Consider the following 15044-nt stretch of genomic DNA (forward strand, 5'->3'; position numbering starts at 1 on the left):
ATGCCAGAGGGCAGCACAGACACCCAGCAGATCATGCCAGAGGGCAGCACAGACACCCAGCAGATCATGCCAGAGGGCAGCACAGACACCCAGCAGATCATGCCAGAGGGCAGCACAGACACCCAGCAGATCATGCCAGAGGGCAGCACAGACACCCAGCAGATCATGCCAGAGGGCAGCACAGACACCCAGCAGATCATGCCAGAGGGCAGCACAGACACCCAGCAGATCATGCCAGAGGGCAGCACAGACACCCAGCAGATCATGCCAGAGGGCAGCACAGACACCCAGCAGATCATGCCAGAGGGCAGCACAGACACCCAGCAGATCATGCCAGAGGGCAGCACAGACACCCAGCAGATCCCGCCAGAGGGCAGCACAGACACCCAGCAGATCCCGCCAGAGGGCAGCACAGACACCCAGCAGATCCCGCCAGAGGGCAGCACAGACACCCAGCAGATCCCGCCAGAGGGCAGCACAGACACCAAGCAGATCCCGCTAGAGGGCAGCACAGACACCAAGCATGGGGGGAGATTAGTCTGCAGCACAGACACCAAGCAGATCCCGCCAGAGGGCAGCACAGACACCAAGCAGATCCCGCCAGAGGGCAGCACAGACACCAAGCAGATCCCGCCAGAGGGCAGCACAGACCCCAAGCAGATCCCGCCAGAGGGCAGCACAGACCCCAAGCAGATCCCGCCAGAGGGCAGCACAGACCCCAAGCAGATCCCGCCAGAGGGCAGCACAGACCCCAAGCAGATCCCGCCAGAGGGCAGCACAGACACCAAGCAGATCATGCCAGAGGGCAGCACAGACACCCAGCAGATCATGCCAGGGGGCAGCACAGACACCCAGCAGATCATGCCAGAGGGCAGCACAGACACCCAGCAGATCATGCCAGAGGGCAGCACAGACACCAAGCAGATCATGCCAGAGGGCAGCACAGACACCCAGCAGATCATGCCAGGGGGCAGCACAGACACCCAGCAGATCATGCCAGAGGGCAGCACAGACACCCAGCAGATCATGCCAGAGGGCAGCACAGACACCCAGCAGATCCCGCCAGAGGGCAGCACAGACACCCAGCAGATCCCACCAGAGGGCAGCACAGACACCCAGCAGATCCCAACAGAGGGCAGCACAGACACCCAGCAGATCCCAACAGAGGGCAGCACAGACACCAAGCAGATCCCAACAGAGGGCAGTACGGACACCAGCAGATCCGCTGTATTAAAGCAGCAAAACCATTTGAACCCACTAAAGGAAAGCTGAGCTAATAGTGGAAACATGAGAAACCTGTGGATTTTGCCAGAGGAAAGGAGGGAAACATGCAAATCCCACAAGAGGGAAAAAAAAACTTAAAAAAAAAAAAAAAAACTAGTGGATCCCTCCAGAGGATCCAGCAGATCTCATGCAAATTTTGGGGGAAATTCAAGGTAATCCCGCCACAGGAAAGAGGGAGGAATGTTTTGTACTGGACGGGTTTTTCCTTTGATGGACGTCACCATATCCTTCCTTGGGATCTGCTACAATATTAAATATATCAGGACCTGATCCTGCAGCCTGATCAGACGGACTTGATCCCATAACTGGAGGGAACGGAGACCGGAATGGAACCAGGAAATGATTGATTAACCCTAAAAACTCTCCCTGCGACAAGTCCCGATTGATAAGAATCTTGCTACATTGAACCATAAAAATTCCAGCAGGGATTACAGGATCACACGACTCATTTCTGCTGGGAACACAACCCTCAGCGGATTCCCACAGCGTTGGAGAATTACACACAAGAGGCCAGATACAAGAACCAGAAGACTAAGATCAATGTCCCGAACACACCATTAAACGTCAGAGCTGAAAGTGGCACCGGGAATCCAAGAATGCAGACCTAGATCCATCCTGCCATCTGTCCTGCGCTGCCGGCTCTGCTGCGGTGCATCGTGGGAGACGTAGTGCCGCAGAGCCAAGTGCTGCAGAAAATAATCACTGCATCTCCTGCAATGCAATACGTCAGCAGCGATACATGCGGTTATGGAGGGTTCTCAAGCAGAAGCCAAGAGCGGCAGCTGCAGCTTTGGATGCGACTGGAGTAGAACACGATGGACTCAGAGCCTCCGCCGGCACCTACCTGATCATGGCGGGTGATATACAAGCCACCATTTCCTGCAGACTTTTCTTGACGCTCCTCTTCACTTTATTAATGGTCTTGGGGTCCGCGGTCCCCGTGGGACTTTTCTCCGTGGCGACTTCTTCTATTGCTTTTAATACCCTACGATAAGAATCAATGAGAAAGAAAGTAATGGCGTCTGCCGAGACCTGAAATAGACGCGAGACGGCAGTGACATGACCAGCACCGCTCGCGGCTCCAGCCCATCTCTCCGAGCTCAGACTTATGTCATCTAATCACAGGATGCTCTGAAAGTTTCCCATGGACTTCCAGTTAATATCATCATTCCTACTTAGATTCACAGCTGGGGGCTTGTTACAATGTGTCAGTTATTACAAAGCATCTAAATACAATCATTCATACCATATAGTTTGTTACAATGTATCAGTGAAGGTAAGACACTGTGCAGGCGAAATGCCAACCTATGATTGATACACAGTGGTCCATCATTCTGCGCCAAGCGAGGCCACACCTCTGGCCTCATCAGGTGAATGGAGCGGTGGGAATACGTGACGCCATGCTCCCCTCCGTGTGAATAGTCTGGAGTCCAGGCGCTAACATTAATCCAGACTGGACCCAATTGTGACAAATCCTCAGCTGTGAGAGGGATTAAGTCCAGGCATGTTTTTCGCTTTTTTTAAGCTCTCTGAACTTGAAGTCCTTCCGCACCCCCAGGAGAACCCGCCCGGACCTTAATCTCACAGTCACACTTTGCTACAATTGTATCCAGTCTGTGAGTGAAACATTCCGCCTCCAGACTGAGGCCGGCACCTGCGCTGACACAGTGTCACAACCCTTCAGCACAGGAGAGACATTTGTGCTGCTGGCCTCCATCTACAACACACGAGGACGAACCCTCAGCAGTAACGAGTATCAGGGCCGGGGAGATTTTCAGCTCCTGGAGGTAAAACAAAGACATTTCTCTTCCTGTAAAACGAAGATCTATTAAAAACACAAAGACTGCAATCCATCATCTGAGACTCACTGAAGTCCCTTTTTTAGTTTTGCAGTATTCGCCAACACGGCGCACGCGGTTCAGGAATTTGGTGCAACTAAAATGCACTTTTTTTCTGCCTTTCACCAGGTTTTGTGCCTTTCCGGTGACCAAAGTCGTCGACCATTTGAAAAGCTTCAGGTTTGTCTAAAAAAAAAAAAAAAAATACGTGGCAAGCTGAAAACTTCTTCAGAACTCGTACTCCAAAAGGGGAGCGACAGGCACCCATCGAAGAAATACTCAGTAAAGGTTGCATTTCATCAGTCTGACAAGTATCCGGGTGATCAAAATTGTTGAAAAACAAACAAAACAAAAAAAAATTAAAAAATAAGAGAAAGAAAATGTAAACAGCAGCACAAATACTAAAGCCAATAATAAAGAGCAAATTACTCCTGAAAAATGGAGAGATGGAGATGATGAAAAAAGAAGGATGAGGAGGATGATGATGAAGAATCGGGGTCACAGTCAGTTAGAAAGTTGTCAGAACTTCTCATTTGTTCCCTAGATTCGGGAATCTTCAGGAATCTTGTAGGATCTTAGAGATCTTGTGTTACATTTCTTCCTGACGTTTTGTAACCGCTTATTTTATCGATCTGGGAATCTATGGTTCATCCACAGTTTCTTGGCTGCTGGAGCACCGGAGACCCCGGCGGGTTTATTGCTACATACAGGAGCATTATGTATCTGCCCTGTGGCCTCGGGAACCGTCCCGCAGCGCCGTGTCCTCACCTGCTCTGGTTCAGCACCGTCTCCGCCATGTTGCTGCAGAACATGCTCTTGTTGACATCTCGCTCTTGGACAAAAAGCACGTAACAAAGGCGACGAGCCAGCCATCCCCGGTGCCTGCGAGACAGGAGAGAGGTCAGAGCCACCAGAACACCCCTCAGCGAGCGCTCACCCACTGGTCGGATCACGCACCTGCCCCAAAAGGCGCAGAACGAAAACAAGCCGATTTCACAATTTGCAAAAACACACAAAAGAACGAACAGAGACATTCTATTAATCAGGCACCAATTCTGGAAATTCAGCATGAAACAAATATTCACAAGGCAGCTAATGGGAAATTTACCAACGTAGCTGTTCAGAGAGCGACGGGCATTGTACCCAGCAATGTGAAATCAGGCAGAGATATTACGCAGAGCTTATATGGCATTTATAATCAGGGGTCAGGGTGGACAGGAAGAACCAGATCACTAGAGTAATGATTGGGCAGATCGCTCATGACGCGCTCTGCCTGATCACAGAGAGAACCAAGCGATTGTCCATAACTGCGCAGTCAGCAGCGATTCATGGCCAGGACCGGGTTCTGCAGACGGACGAGGTGTTTTTCATTAATATTACATTGTATTATCTTCCAGAAATTTGACATTTCAGTAACAATAATACTGATAGAAAATGTATCGAACTTTTGCACCAATTTTCATATTTCAACAGAAGGAGACACTCCCGCCGCCTCACCCCAACTGTCATCCAGCAACTCAAGGACTGGGGGGACGCAGCGCACCCCATCATGGAGAGAGAAATGACTGAACAAGGCTACAGGAAAACACAAGACCCCCACACTCCACTATAGACCCCAGACCACATAAGGGAATTCTTACTGCACTGTAAATACTTTTTTGCCCAAAAATGACAAAAGGATTCTCAGAGCGACACCTTTATTGGCGAACCAGAGAAAACAGATTTGCAGCTTTCAGAGCACAGAGAGGGTCGTTCTTCTATAAGGCGTCACTGCTGGAATACTGCTGGATTAATGTATGAGCCCGCTCCTCTCCACTACCCCAGACCCCCATCATCAGTAGCATTAAGCCCGGCACTTCCTCAGGCCACCAGGGACATTTCATTAGATACGTTAGCCCCCGCAGGCAGCGTCCTGTCTACTCCTGCACCAGTCAATCACTTGCATTGTTCTTGATTATTGTACTTGTTTTGTTATTTAGACCCCTCTGCACAGGTAAAGCGCCATGAAATAAATGGTACAATAAAAAATAAAATAAAATACTACTACTAATAATAATATAACAATAATAAAATAAAACTATCATGAATTTTATTATTTTTAAATAAATAATTTTCATCTATTTTCAGTTGTGTAAACTTGGCTGCATCCTACGGATCTTTTGACTGCATAGAAAAGAGATAAAACTAAATACATAAATCTACTAAAACTACAATCAACTATTCTAACACACGCAGGAATAGGACTTCTCTTCGCATCGCTGTGGACTGTAACCACAGGGGGTATGACAGTGTTATCAGATCCCATACATGTAATGGGTCAATAAACCCGCGGACCCGACAGCGAGACGTCCTGGGTCCTCACATCTTACACAGAAGAGACGAGGCTGCTTTATGCAAGAACAGAAAGAAACCATCTGATGGACAAATGGATCTGGAGCTCACATAATGTCAACGCCATACACGCCCGTGTAATACCGCCATACACCGCCCGTGTAATACCGCCATACACCGCCCGTGTAATACCGCTCTATAGAGCGCAAACTGCAGCACTCCAATAATACTAATAAGCACCTGTATAATACTGCCATATAGTCCCCAGATAACACCACCATACCATGCTCAGAGGCGACCTAAGACCTCACAGCACTGGATACTCTGCCATAAGAAAGTTCATCCAGACAAAGCAGAAGCATCTGATATCCCCGAGCGTTTACATTACCTCAATATCTCTGCTTGCTGCAAATGGAAACCTTTTTATTGCTTATAACAAACGCTGAACACCTGTCTAACGCTCCGGCTCCTGGGTTGCTTTGGATGTGACACTTACACCGCTCCTCACACAGCAGAAGAGTTTGTTACATTGTATCAGTCTATGCAAAAGAAACAGAAATCTGCTGCTCCTACAGACACTGAGACACTGTAACAAACCCGCCTGAGGCATTATGGAACAGTGGAAGCCAATCGCTGGATGACAGCCGGCAGAACATCATCAGTTTTGCAAAATTTTCAAGTTAAAAAGTTATTTATTACACGTGATAAAGCTTTCCTACAGAACGGAGGCCGGGTCAGGAGGAGCATTGTCATCCGTCATTCCATAACTAGAGAATATTCTCCTATAATGTCGCATCTTCCGGGTCAGATCCGGGATGGTAAAATGTCAAGTTCAGATGAAGAGATAGTTTATTGTAATTATTAACTCCGCAAAGACTGGCACGCACAATAAAGTGCAAATATTTGCAGAGAACGTCACCGTCTGCACATTTCCTCCGAGGGGGTGAAGAGCTGAGATGCAACAACGAAATGGGACAACAGCAAGAAAAACTCAAAGAAGAAAGAGAATGTCCAGAAATCCTGGGACAAAGCAAGAGAAAAGCTAAAGAAAGTCAGAACAAAGCTAAAACAATAAAGAAAAACACAAGAGAATTAACTTCTGTACAGAAACTAGTAGATTTAATATACAGCACACAAGACCTGATCCTGGCACACCACTGTCCACAGACACTAAATGTTACAGATAATCTCACAAAAATGTTCACATACCGCGTGTGGGTCTCATTAATGTAGATAACATTACGTAGACCCAATGATGGGATGCTGGGATTATAAAACTTATCCTGTAAGAGAAGAACAAAGATTACAGAAACTTTACCACAAAATTAGGAGAAAATCTGGATTAGCAAATTATAAATGATGACCTAAAGAATATCTACTAAACCATGGTGCACATACATTACTGATCCTGAGTTACATCCTGTATTATACTCCAGAGCTGCACTCACTATTCTGCTGGTGCAGTCACTGTGTACATACATTACATTACTGATCCTGAGTTACATCCTGTATTATACTCCAGAGCTGCACTCACTATTCTGCTGGCGCAGTCACTGTGTACATACATTACATTACTGATCCTGAGTTACATCCTGTATTATACTCCAGAGCTGCACTCACTATTCTGCTGGTGCAGTCACTGTGTACATACATTACATTACTGATCCTGAGTTACATCCTGTATTATACTCCAGAGCTGCACTCACTATTCTGCTGGTGCAGTCACTGTGTACATACATTACATTACTGATCCTGAGTTACATCCTGTATTATACTCCAGAGCTGCACTCACTATTTTGCTGGTGCAGTCACTGTGTATACACATTACATTACTGATCCTGAGTTACATCCTGTATTATACTCCAGAGCTGCACTCACTATTCTGCTGGTGCAGTCACTGTGTACATACATTACTGATCCTGAGTTACCTCCTGTATTATACTCCAGAGCTGCACTCACTATTCTGCTGGTGCAGTCACTGTGTACACACATTACATTACTGATCCTGAGTTACATCCTGTATTATACTCCAGAGCTGCACTCACTATTCTGATGGTGCAGTCACTGTGTACATACATTACATTACTGATCCTGAGTTACATCCTGTATTATATCTCAGAGCTGCACTCACTATTCTGCTGGTGCAGTCACTGTATACATGCATTACATTACTGATCCTGAGTTACATCCTGTATTATACTCCAGAGCTGCACTCACTATTCTGCTGATGCAGTCACTGTGTACATACATTACATTACTGATCCTGAGTTACATCCTGTATTATACTCCAGAGCTGCACTCACTATTCTGCTGGTGCAGTCACTGTGCACATACATTACATTACTGATCCTGCGTTACATCCTGTATTATACTCCAGAGCTGCACTCACTATTCTGCTGGTACAGTCACTGTGTACATACATTACATTACTGATCCTGCGTTACATCCTGTATTATACCACAGAGCTGCACTCACTATTCTGCTGGTTGTTATGGGAAAATTCAGCACGTCCCAGAATGCTAATAACAGGAGCACACTCTGCAGACACTGAACACGCAGGGAATTATGGGCGAATATCAGCTCTGGAGCCTGTTGCACTTGATGTAACTGGAGTACAACTCAAGATCACAATAAGTGAATCCAATATAGCGATCACTGAATGATAGTTCTGTCTTTGGGAGCAATCTAAGCAGATTTTAGGAAGGAGTGCGCCTCGTCTACCACACTTACTTTCTAAAATTAAACCTTAAATTCCAGATGGTGTGTCTCTTTAAGAATAAATAACTCAATGTTACACTGTTACAGGACAAGCACATAAGTTATAAACCTTGGGAATCTGCCGGTATTAACCCCAATCTGCCCTCACATAATCCGCCTTAACCCTCTTACCCGGCTCTGCGGAGTGCAGACGTAGCAGCACCTGCCCACGAATGGGCGCTTTCGGCTCAGCAGAGTCTCCTTCCACTTCAGGGTAGAAGATGTGAAGACGGCCGGGCTGGAGAAGCGCTCGCCCTGAGACAGGAGGAACAGACAGAATATTAGTAAACACTAGAAAGTTGTTACAATGTATCGTGTTGTTTGTACATTTCTGCACTTCCCATAGAGTTGGAGCGATGAGGCCCCCTGAGCAGAGATCGCAGGGTCCCAATTCTCCACCAGTGAATAAACACAACCCTGTAACTTAGAGAAGTTCTCGGCTCTGGTCCCCTGATCCCAAGCCAGTCAGTCTAAAACTTGGAAGTGATGACGACTATCCCCAGATAACCCAGTTCTGTCCTTGTCTTGTACAATAGCCCCACAGAGGACTCGCAGCACATACGGAGCATTCCGCCATCTCGTGACACGGAGGAAAACAACCTCGTGATGTGAAAGATACACAGCGGGACCTTTGTAGAACAACATTAAGAATTAGTATTCGGGTAACATGAGGGCCCTGTAGTAGCCATTCACTAGCATGGTATGGCGGTATTACTGAGGCAAGGTATGAATCTATTATCTCGGCCCTGTATGAGATAGTTTATGAGCACTATATGGCAATATTATCATGGTTCAGTATGCAGGTCATATCTGGGCACTATGCACGCTATTGAGCTGCTGTATATTGCAGTATTCTATTGGCTAAGAATAAAGATCTTATTGGTCACTAAATTGACTACTTTACTAGTACTATATGGCAGTAGTATTATGGTTTAACATGTAAGTCTTATCTGGACACTGAGCCATTAAGTAGCACTGTACTCGTATTATAGCAGTATTATTGTGGGCAAGAATAATGGTATGCGGGCGATGAACGAGTTATTATGCTAGCAAAAAAGCTATTTAGGAACTAAACAGATTTCTATATTCACGGCATGAAAGTATCTGAATGGTATGGCAGTATTATTGTGCTGTGTGTGGGAGTCTTTTTGGACACCGAGTTTAAATATGAGCACTACGTGACAGTATTAAGCAATTTTGGCACTGCATGGCAGTGCTATTATGAAGTATGAAGCCATTATTTGGACACTGTATAAACAGTTATTATTGGACTGCAATGTTACAGGGTTAATAACTATATCACAGGGTTAATAACTCGCATACATTAGTGCTATATAAATGGAGCAGATTATATCACACCCAGGTTTATGAGGGTTTGCAGGGTTGATGGAGGGAGGCCGGGACGATCCCGCACTTAACCAGAGGGATAATTCAGTTCACATTATAAACTTTAGGTGCCAGAAACCCTAAATCTCGCCCACAAGCGAGGGCACAAAGGAGCCCTGGACGGTCTGTGAGAGCCTGGACAGAGCAGTAGCCGGGGCTTCAATATACTGCCCTGATACTTCATCTAAAGGACAAGCAACATGAGCTACTGGCATCCCCCGACACCCAGCACCCAGGGTAGATGCCCTGGTTTCACCTATCCCACCTCCTGTAGTTTTCCCCAACTTTGTACCATTAAACAGTGTGCAGGTGATTATACTTTGCCATATTTTATAACAGTGCCAAGAGGTGTCCAAAGAGCACTTCTATATGGCCATACAGTGCAAAACAATCTACTGTACAATATCTAGTCCCCGTGCCACAAAATGCAATAAATACCGCCATACAGCGCACAAAGGTTGACTCCATACATAGAGTAACCTAAAACTACGTCTCTACTATTTCCGTAAATATCGGTGCTGGTTGCAAGCCTTGGATGACAGGACATTAATAGCGCCTCCTTCAGAAGGGATGTACGACGAGTTGTGTCGTCACACAAGGTGCGGGGACCCGCACACCTGACCCCGAAATCATCCCTTTATTGGACATGAAGTGCATCTCTTATATGTTTTACGGACGTTACAAGGGATAGAGTATATTTAGCCTGAGGGCACTATAGGTCGTTACACCACTGCGCACCAATAATAACATGGGACTTAGGATCAATCTGGAGACAAGGGCAAACAAAATCCAAACTATTGAAAAGTAATAAAAAAAACAAAAAAAAAAAAACTTATGAGACTCTATAGATCCATTGTATTAATAGCAAACATGTTACTATTCCATTTTAAAACAGAAAGCGCCGACTGACTATTCTAACCATCAAGAAGCCAAGGTGACCAGACCGGAGGGCGATGCTGAAGTGTCCGACTAGCCCTGAGTTACACGTCCGGTTATAGGGGCAGCAGCACCTTACAGGCGCACACCCTGGACTGTCGGAAGAGTCAGGTATTGTATCTTGTATTGTATCAGGATTTTATGAGTTATATCCCTTTTATCATTTGACATCAGAAGTTTTATCATAACGACCTGTGGCGGTTTTCAGGCTGAACGCCGGATTCATCCGAGCACTGTTACTTTCTGACACTTGCAGATAATCGGAAAGGAGCGAGGGCAGAGTATGTATGTACACCGAGAACAGGCCGCCATCTGCCACAATGGAGATCATCAACGACACCTCCAAGGTCCCCATGTGTTCCCATTACACGGAGATAAGGTCACGGATCCAGCGCAACACGCCCCAGCCAATAAGAAGACACCGTCATCAGCCTAATGCCATCAGGCTGGACACGTGACGGCTGAGACCAACGAGCCGGCGTCACATCCACCAATCTCACAGCAACAAAGTATCAGCGGGTGACGTACGTTCCTGCGCAGGACGGCACTCACCCATTCTTCACTGCAGTTTTTCAGCCTTCCACTTGTATAATCCACCGAGCTGGGCAGATAGGAGATGTCAGCCATTCCCAGGGAATACCCGGCCTCCTCCATCGGTGAAGCCTCCGCCGCTGTCACCGCAGCTGTTCCACAGCCGCCGCCACCGCCGCCTCCTGGGGCCAGAAAACAATACAGAGCGTATGAGAAAAAGGGGGAAGAAAAAAAAAGGGGGGGGGGAGAAGAAAAGAACGGTCACTGCGTGAAGAGAGACAAAAACCATTCAGGCCGATACCAAAGAAAGTGACGTGTGTGGCCGCAATGGAGAAAAAGTATAAGAGAAATATATTTATCTACAGTGAATGCCGGGAATAATTTCTGAAGACGGAGAAGATCCACAATGATCTAGAGGAGCCGGAGAAGGGATCTGGGCTGTCCAAGGTCACACGTCCGGGCTTATCGCAGGATATATATATATATATATATATATATATATATATATATATACACACACACACACACACACACCCCGGGGTGGAGGGGCCGCGGGGTCCGGGCTTATCGCAGGCTATATATATATATATATATATATATATATATATATATATACACACCCCGGGGTGGAGGGGACGCGGGGTCCGGGCTTATCGCAGGCTATATATATATATATATACACCCCGGGGTGGAGGGGACGCGGGGTCCGGGCTTATCGCAGGCTATATATATATATATACACACCCCAGGGTGGAGGGGCCGCGGGGTCCGGGCTTATCGCAGGCTATATATATATATATATATATATATATATATATATATATATATATATACACCCCGGGGTGGAGGGGCCGCGGGGTCCGGGCTTATCGCAGGCTATATATATATATATATATATATATATATATATATATATATATACACCCCGGGGTGGAGGGGCCGTGGGGTCCGGGCTTATCGCAGGCTATATATATACACACCCCGGGGTGGAGGGGCCGCGGGGTCCGGGCTTATCGCAGGCTATATATATATATATATATATATACACCCCGGGGTGGAGGGGCCGCGGGGTCCGGGCTTATCGCAGGCTATATATATATATATATACACACCCCGGGGTGGAGGGGCCGCGGGGTCCGGGCTTATCGCAGGCTATATATATATATATATATATATATATATATATATATACACCCCGGGGTGGAGGGGCCGCGGGGTCCGGGCTTATCGCAGGCTATATATATATATATATACAGTGCCTACAAGTAATATTCAACCCCCTGCAGATTTAGCAGGTTTACACATTCGGAATTAACTTGGCATTGTGACATTTGGACTGTAGATCAGCCTGGAAGTGTGAAATGCACTGCAGCAAAAAAGAATGTTATTTCTTTGTTTAATTTTTTTTTAAATTGTGAAAAGTTTATTCAGAGGGTCATTTATTATTCAACCCTTCAAACCACCAGAATTCTGTTTGGTTCCCCTAAAGTATTAAGAAGTATTTCAGGCACAAAGAACAATGAGCTTCACATGTTTGGATTAATAATCTCTTTTTCCAGCCTTTTCTGACTATTTAAGACCCCCCCCCAAACTTGTGAACAGCACTCATACATGGTCAACATGGGAAAGACAAAGGAGCATTCCAAGGCCATCAGAGACAAGATCGTGGAGGGTCACAAGGCTGGCAAGGGGTACAAAACCCTTTCCAAGGAGTTGGGCCTACCTGTCTCCACTGTTGGGAGCATCATCCGGAAGTGGAAGGCTTATGGAACTACTGTTAGCCTTCCACGGCCTGGACAGCCTTTGAAAGTTTCCTCCCGTGCCGAGGCCAGGCTTGTCCGAAGAGTCAAGGCTAACCCAAGGACAACAAGGAAGGAGCTCCGGGAAGATCTCATGGCAGTGGGGACATTGGTTTCAGTCAATACCATAAGTAACGTACTCCACCGCAATGGTCTCCGTTCCAGACGAGCCCGTAAGGTACCTTTACTTTCAAAGCGTCATGTCAAGGCTCGTCTACAGTTTGCTCATGATCACTTGGAGGACTCTGAGACAGACTGGTTCAAGGTTCTCTGGTCTGATGAGACCAAGATCGAGATCTTTGGTGCCAACCACACACGTGACGTTTGGAGACTGGATGGCACTGCATACGACCCCAAGAATACCATCCCTACAGTCAAGCATGGTGGTGGCAGCATCATGCTGTGGGGCTGTTTCTCAGCCAAGGGGCCTGGCCATCTGGTCCGCATCCATGGGAAGATGGATAGCACGGCCTACCTGGAGATTTTGGCCAAGAACCTCCGCTCCTCCATCAAGGATCTTAAGATGGGTCGTCATTTCATCTTCCAACAAGACAACGACCCAAAGCACACAGCCAAGAAAACCAAGGCCTGGTTCAAGAGGCAAAAAATCAAGGTGTTGGAGTGGCCTAGTCAGTCTCCTGACCTTAACCCAATTGAAAACTTGTGGAAGGAGCTCAAGATTAAAGTCCACATGAGACACCCAAAGAACCTAGATAACTTGGAGAAGATCTGCATGGAGGAGTGGGCCAAGATAACTCCAGAGACCTGTGCCGGCCTGATCAGGTCTTATAAAAGACGATTATTAGCTGTAATTGCAAACAAGGGTTATTCCACATAATATTAAACCTAGGGGTTGAATAATAATTGACCCACACTTTTATGTTTAAAATTTATTAAAATTTAACTGAGCAACATAACTTTTTGGTTTGTAAGATTTATGCATCTGTTAATAAATCCTGCTCTTGTGTGAAGTTTGAAGGCTCTAACTTATTTGCATCTTATCAAACCTGCTAAATCTGCAGGGGGTTGAATACTACTTGTAGGCACTGTATATATATATATATACACCCCGGGGTGGAGGGGCCGCGGGGTCCGGGCTTATCGCAGGCTATATATATATATATATATACACCCCGGGGTGGAGGGGCCGTGGGGTCCGGGCTTATCGCAGGCTATATATATATATATATATATATACACCCCGGGGTGGAGGGGCCGCGGGGTCCGGGCTTATCGCAGGCTATATATATATATATATATATATATATACACCCCGGGGTCCGGGCTTATCGCAGGCTATATATATATATATATACACCCCGGGGTCCGGGCTTATCGCAGGCTATATATATACACCCCGGGGTGGAGGGGACGCGGGGTCCGGGCTTATCGCAGGCTATATATATATATATATATATATATATATATATATATATATATACACCCCGGGGTGGAGGGGCCGCGGGGTCCGGGCTTATCGCAGGCTATATATATATATATATATATATATATATATATATATATATATATACACACTCACTGGCCACTTTATTAGGTACACCTGTCCAACTGTGTGTTAAGACTTAATTTCTAATCAGCCAATCACATGGCGGCAACTCAGTGCATTTAGGCATGTAGACATGGTCAAGACAATCTCCTGCAGTTCAAACCGAGCATCAGTATGGGGAAGAAAGGTGATTTGAGTGCCTTTGAACGTGGCATGATTGTTGGTGCCAGAAGGGCTGGTCTGAGTATTTCAGAAACTGCTGATCTACTGGGATTTTCACGCACAACCATCTCTAGGGTTTACAGAGAATGGTCCGAAAAAGAAAAAAAATCCAGTGAGCGGCAGTTCTGTGGCCGGAAATGCCATGTTGATGCCAGAGGTCAGAGGAGAATGGGCAGACTGGTTCGAGCTGATAGAAAGGCAACAGTGACTCAAATTGCCACCCGTTACAACCAAGGTAGGCAGAAGAGCATCTCTGAACGCACAGTGCGTCGAACTTTGAGGCAGATGGGCTACAGCAGCAGAAGACCACACTGGGTACCACTCCTCTCAGCTAAGAACAGGAAACTGAGGCTACAATTTGCACAAGCTCATCGAAATTGGACAGTAGAAGATTGGAAAAACGTTGCCTGGTCTGATGAGTCTCGATTTCTGCTGCGACATTCGGATGGTAGG

At 46.4% G+C, this 15044-nt stretch overlaps 1 protein-coding gene across 1 annotated transcript in view; it reads right to left on the reverse strand.

Moving 5' to 3' along the window:
• GPAM (glycerol-3-phosphate acyltransferase, mitochondrial) overlaps positions 1–15044 on the reverse strand; it is a 45765-nt gene that overhangs the window by 25159 nt on the left and 5562 nt on the right. The window contains exons 2-6 of the mRNA XM_073562133.1: positions 11085–11245; positions 8343–8465; positions 6663–6736; positions 3891–4004; positions 2129–2269 (exon numbers count right to left, since the gene is read on the reverse strand). Of these exons, the coding sequence (XP_073418234.1) occupies positions 2129–2269; positions 3891–4004; positions 6663–6736; positions 8343–8465; positions 11085–11245 (613 nt within the window). The remainder of the gene's footprint in view (positions 1–2128; positions 2270–3890; positions 4005–6662; positions 6737–8342; positions 8466–11084; positions 11246–15044) is intronic.

The sequence above is a fragment of the Dendrobates tinctorius genome, unplaced genomic scaffold (genome assembly GCF_039654945.1).
Source record: "Dendrobates tinctorius isolate UK_male_01 unplaced genomic scaffold, ASM3965494v1 ptg000341l, whole genome shotgun sequence".
Taxonomy (NCBI): domain Eukaryota; kingdom Metazoa; phylum Chordata; class Amphibia; order Anura; family Dendrobatidae; genus Dendrobates; species Dendrobates tinctorius.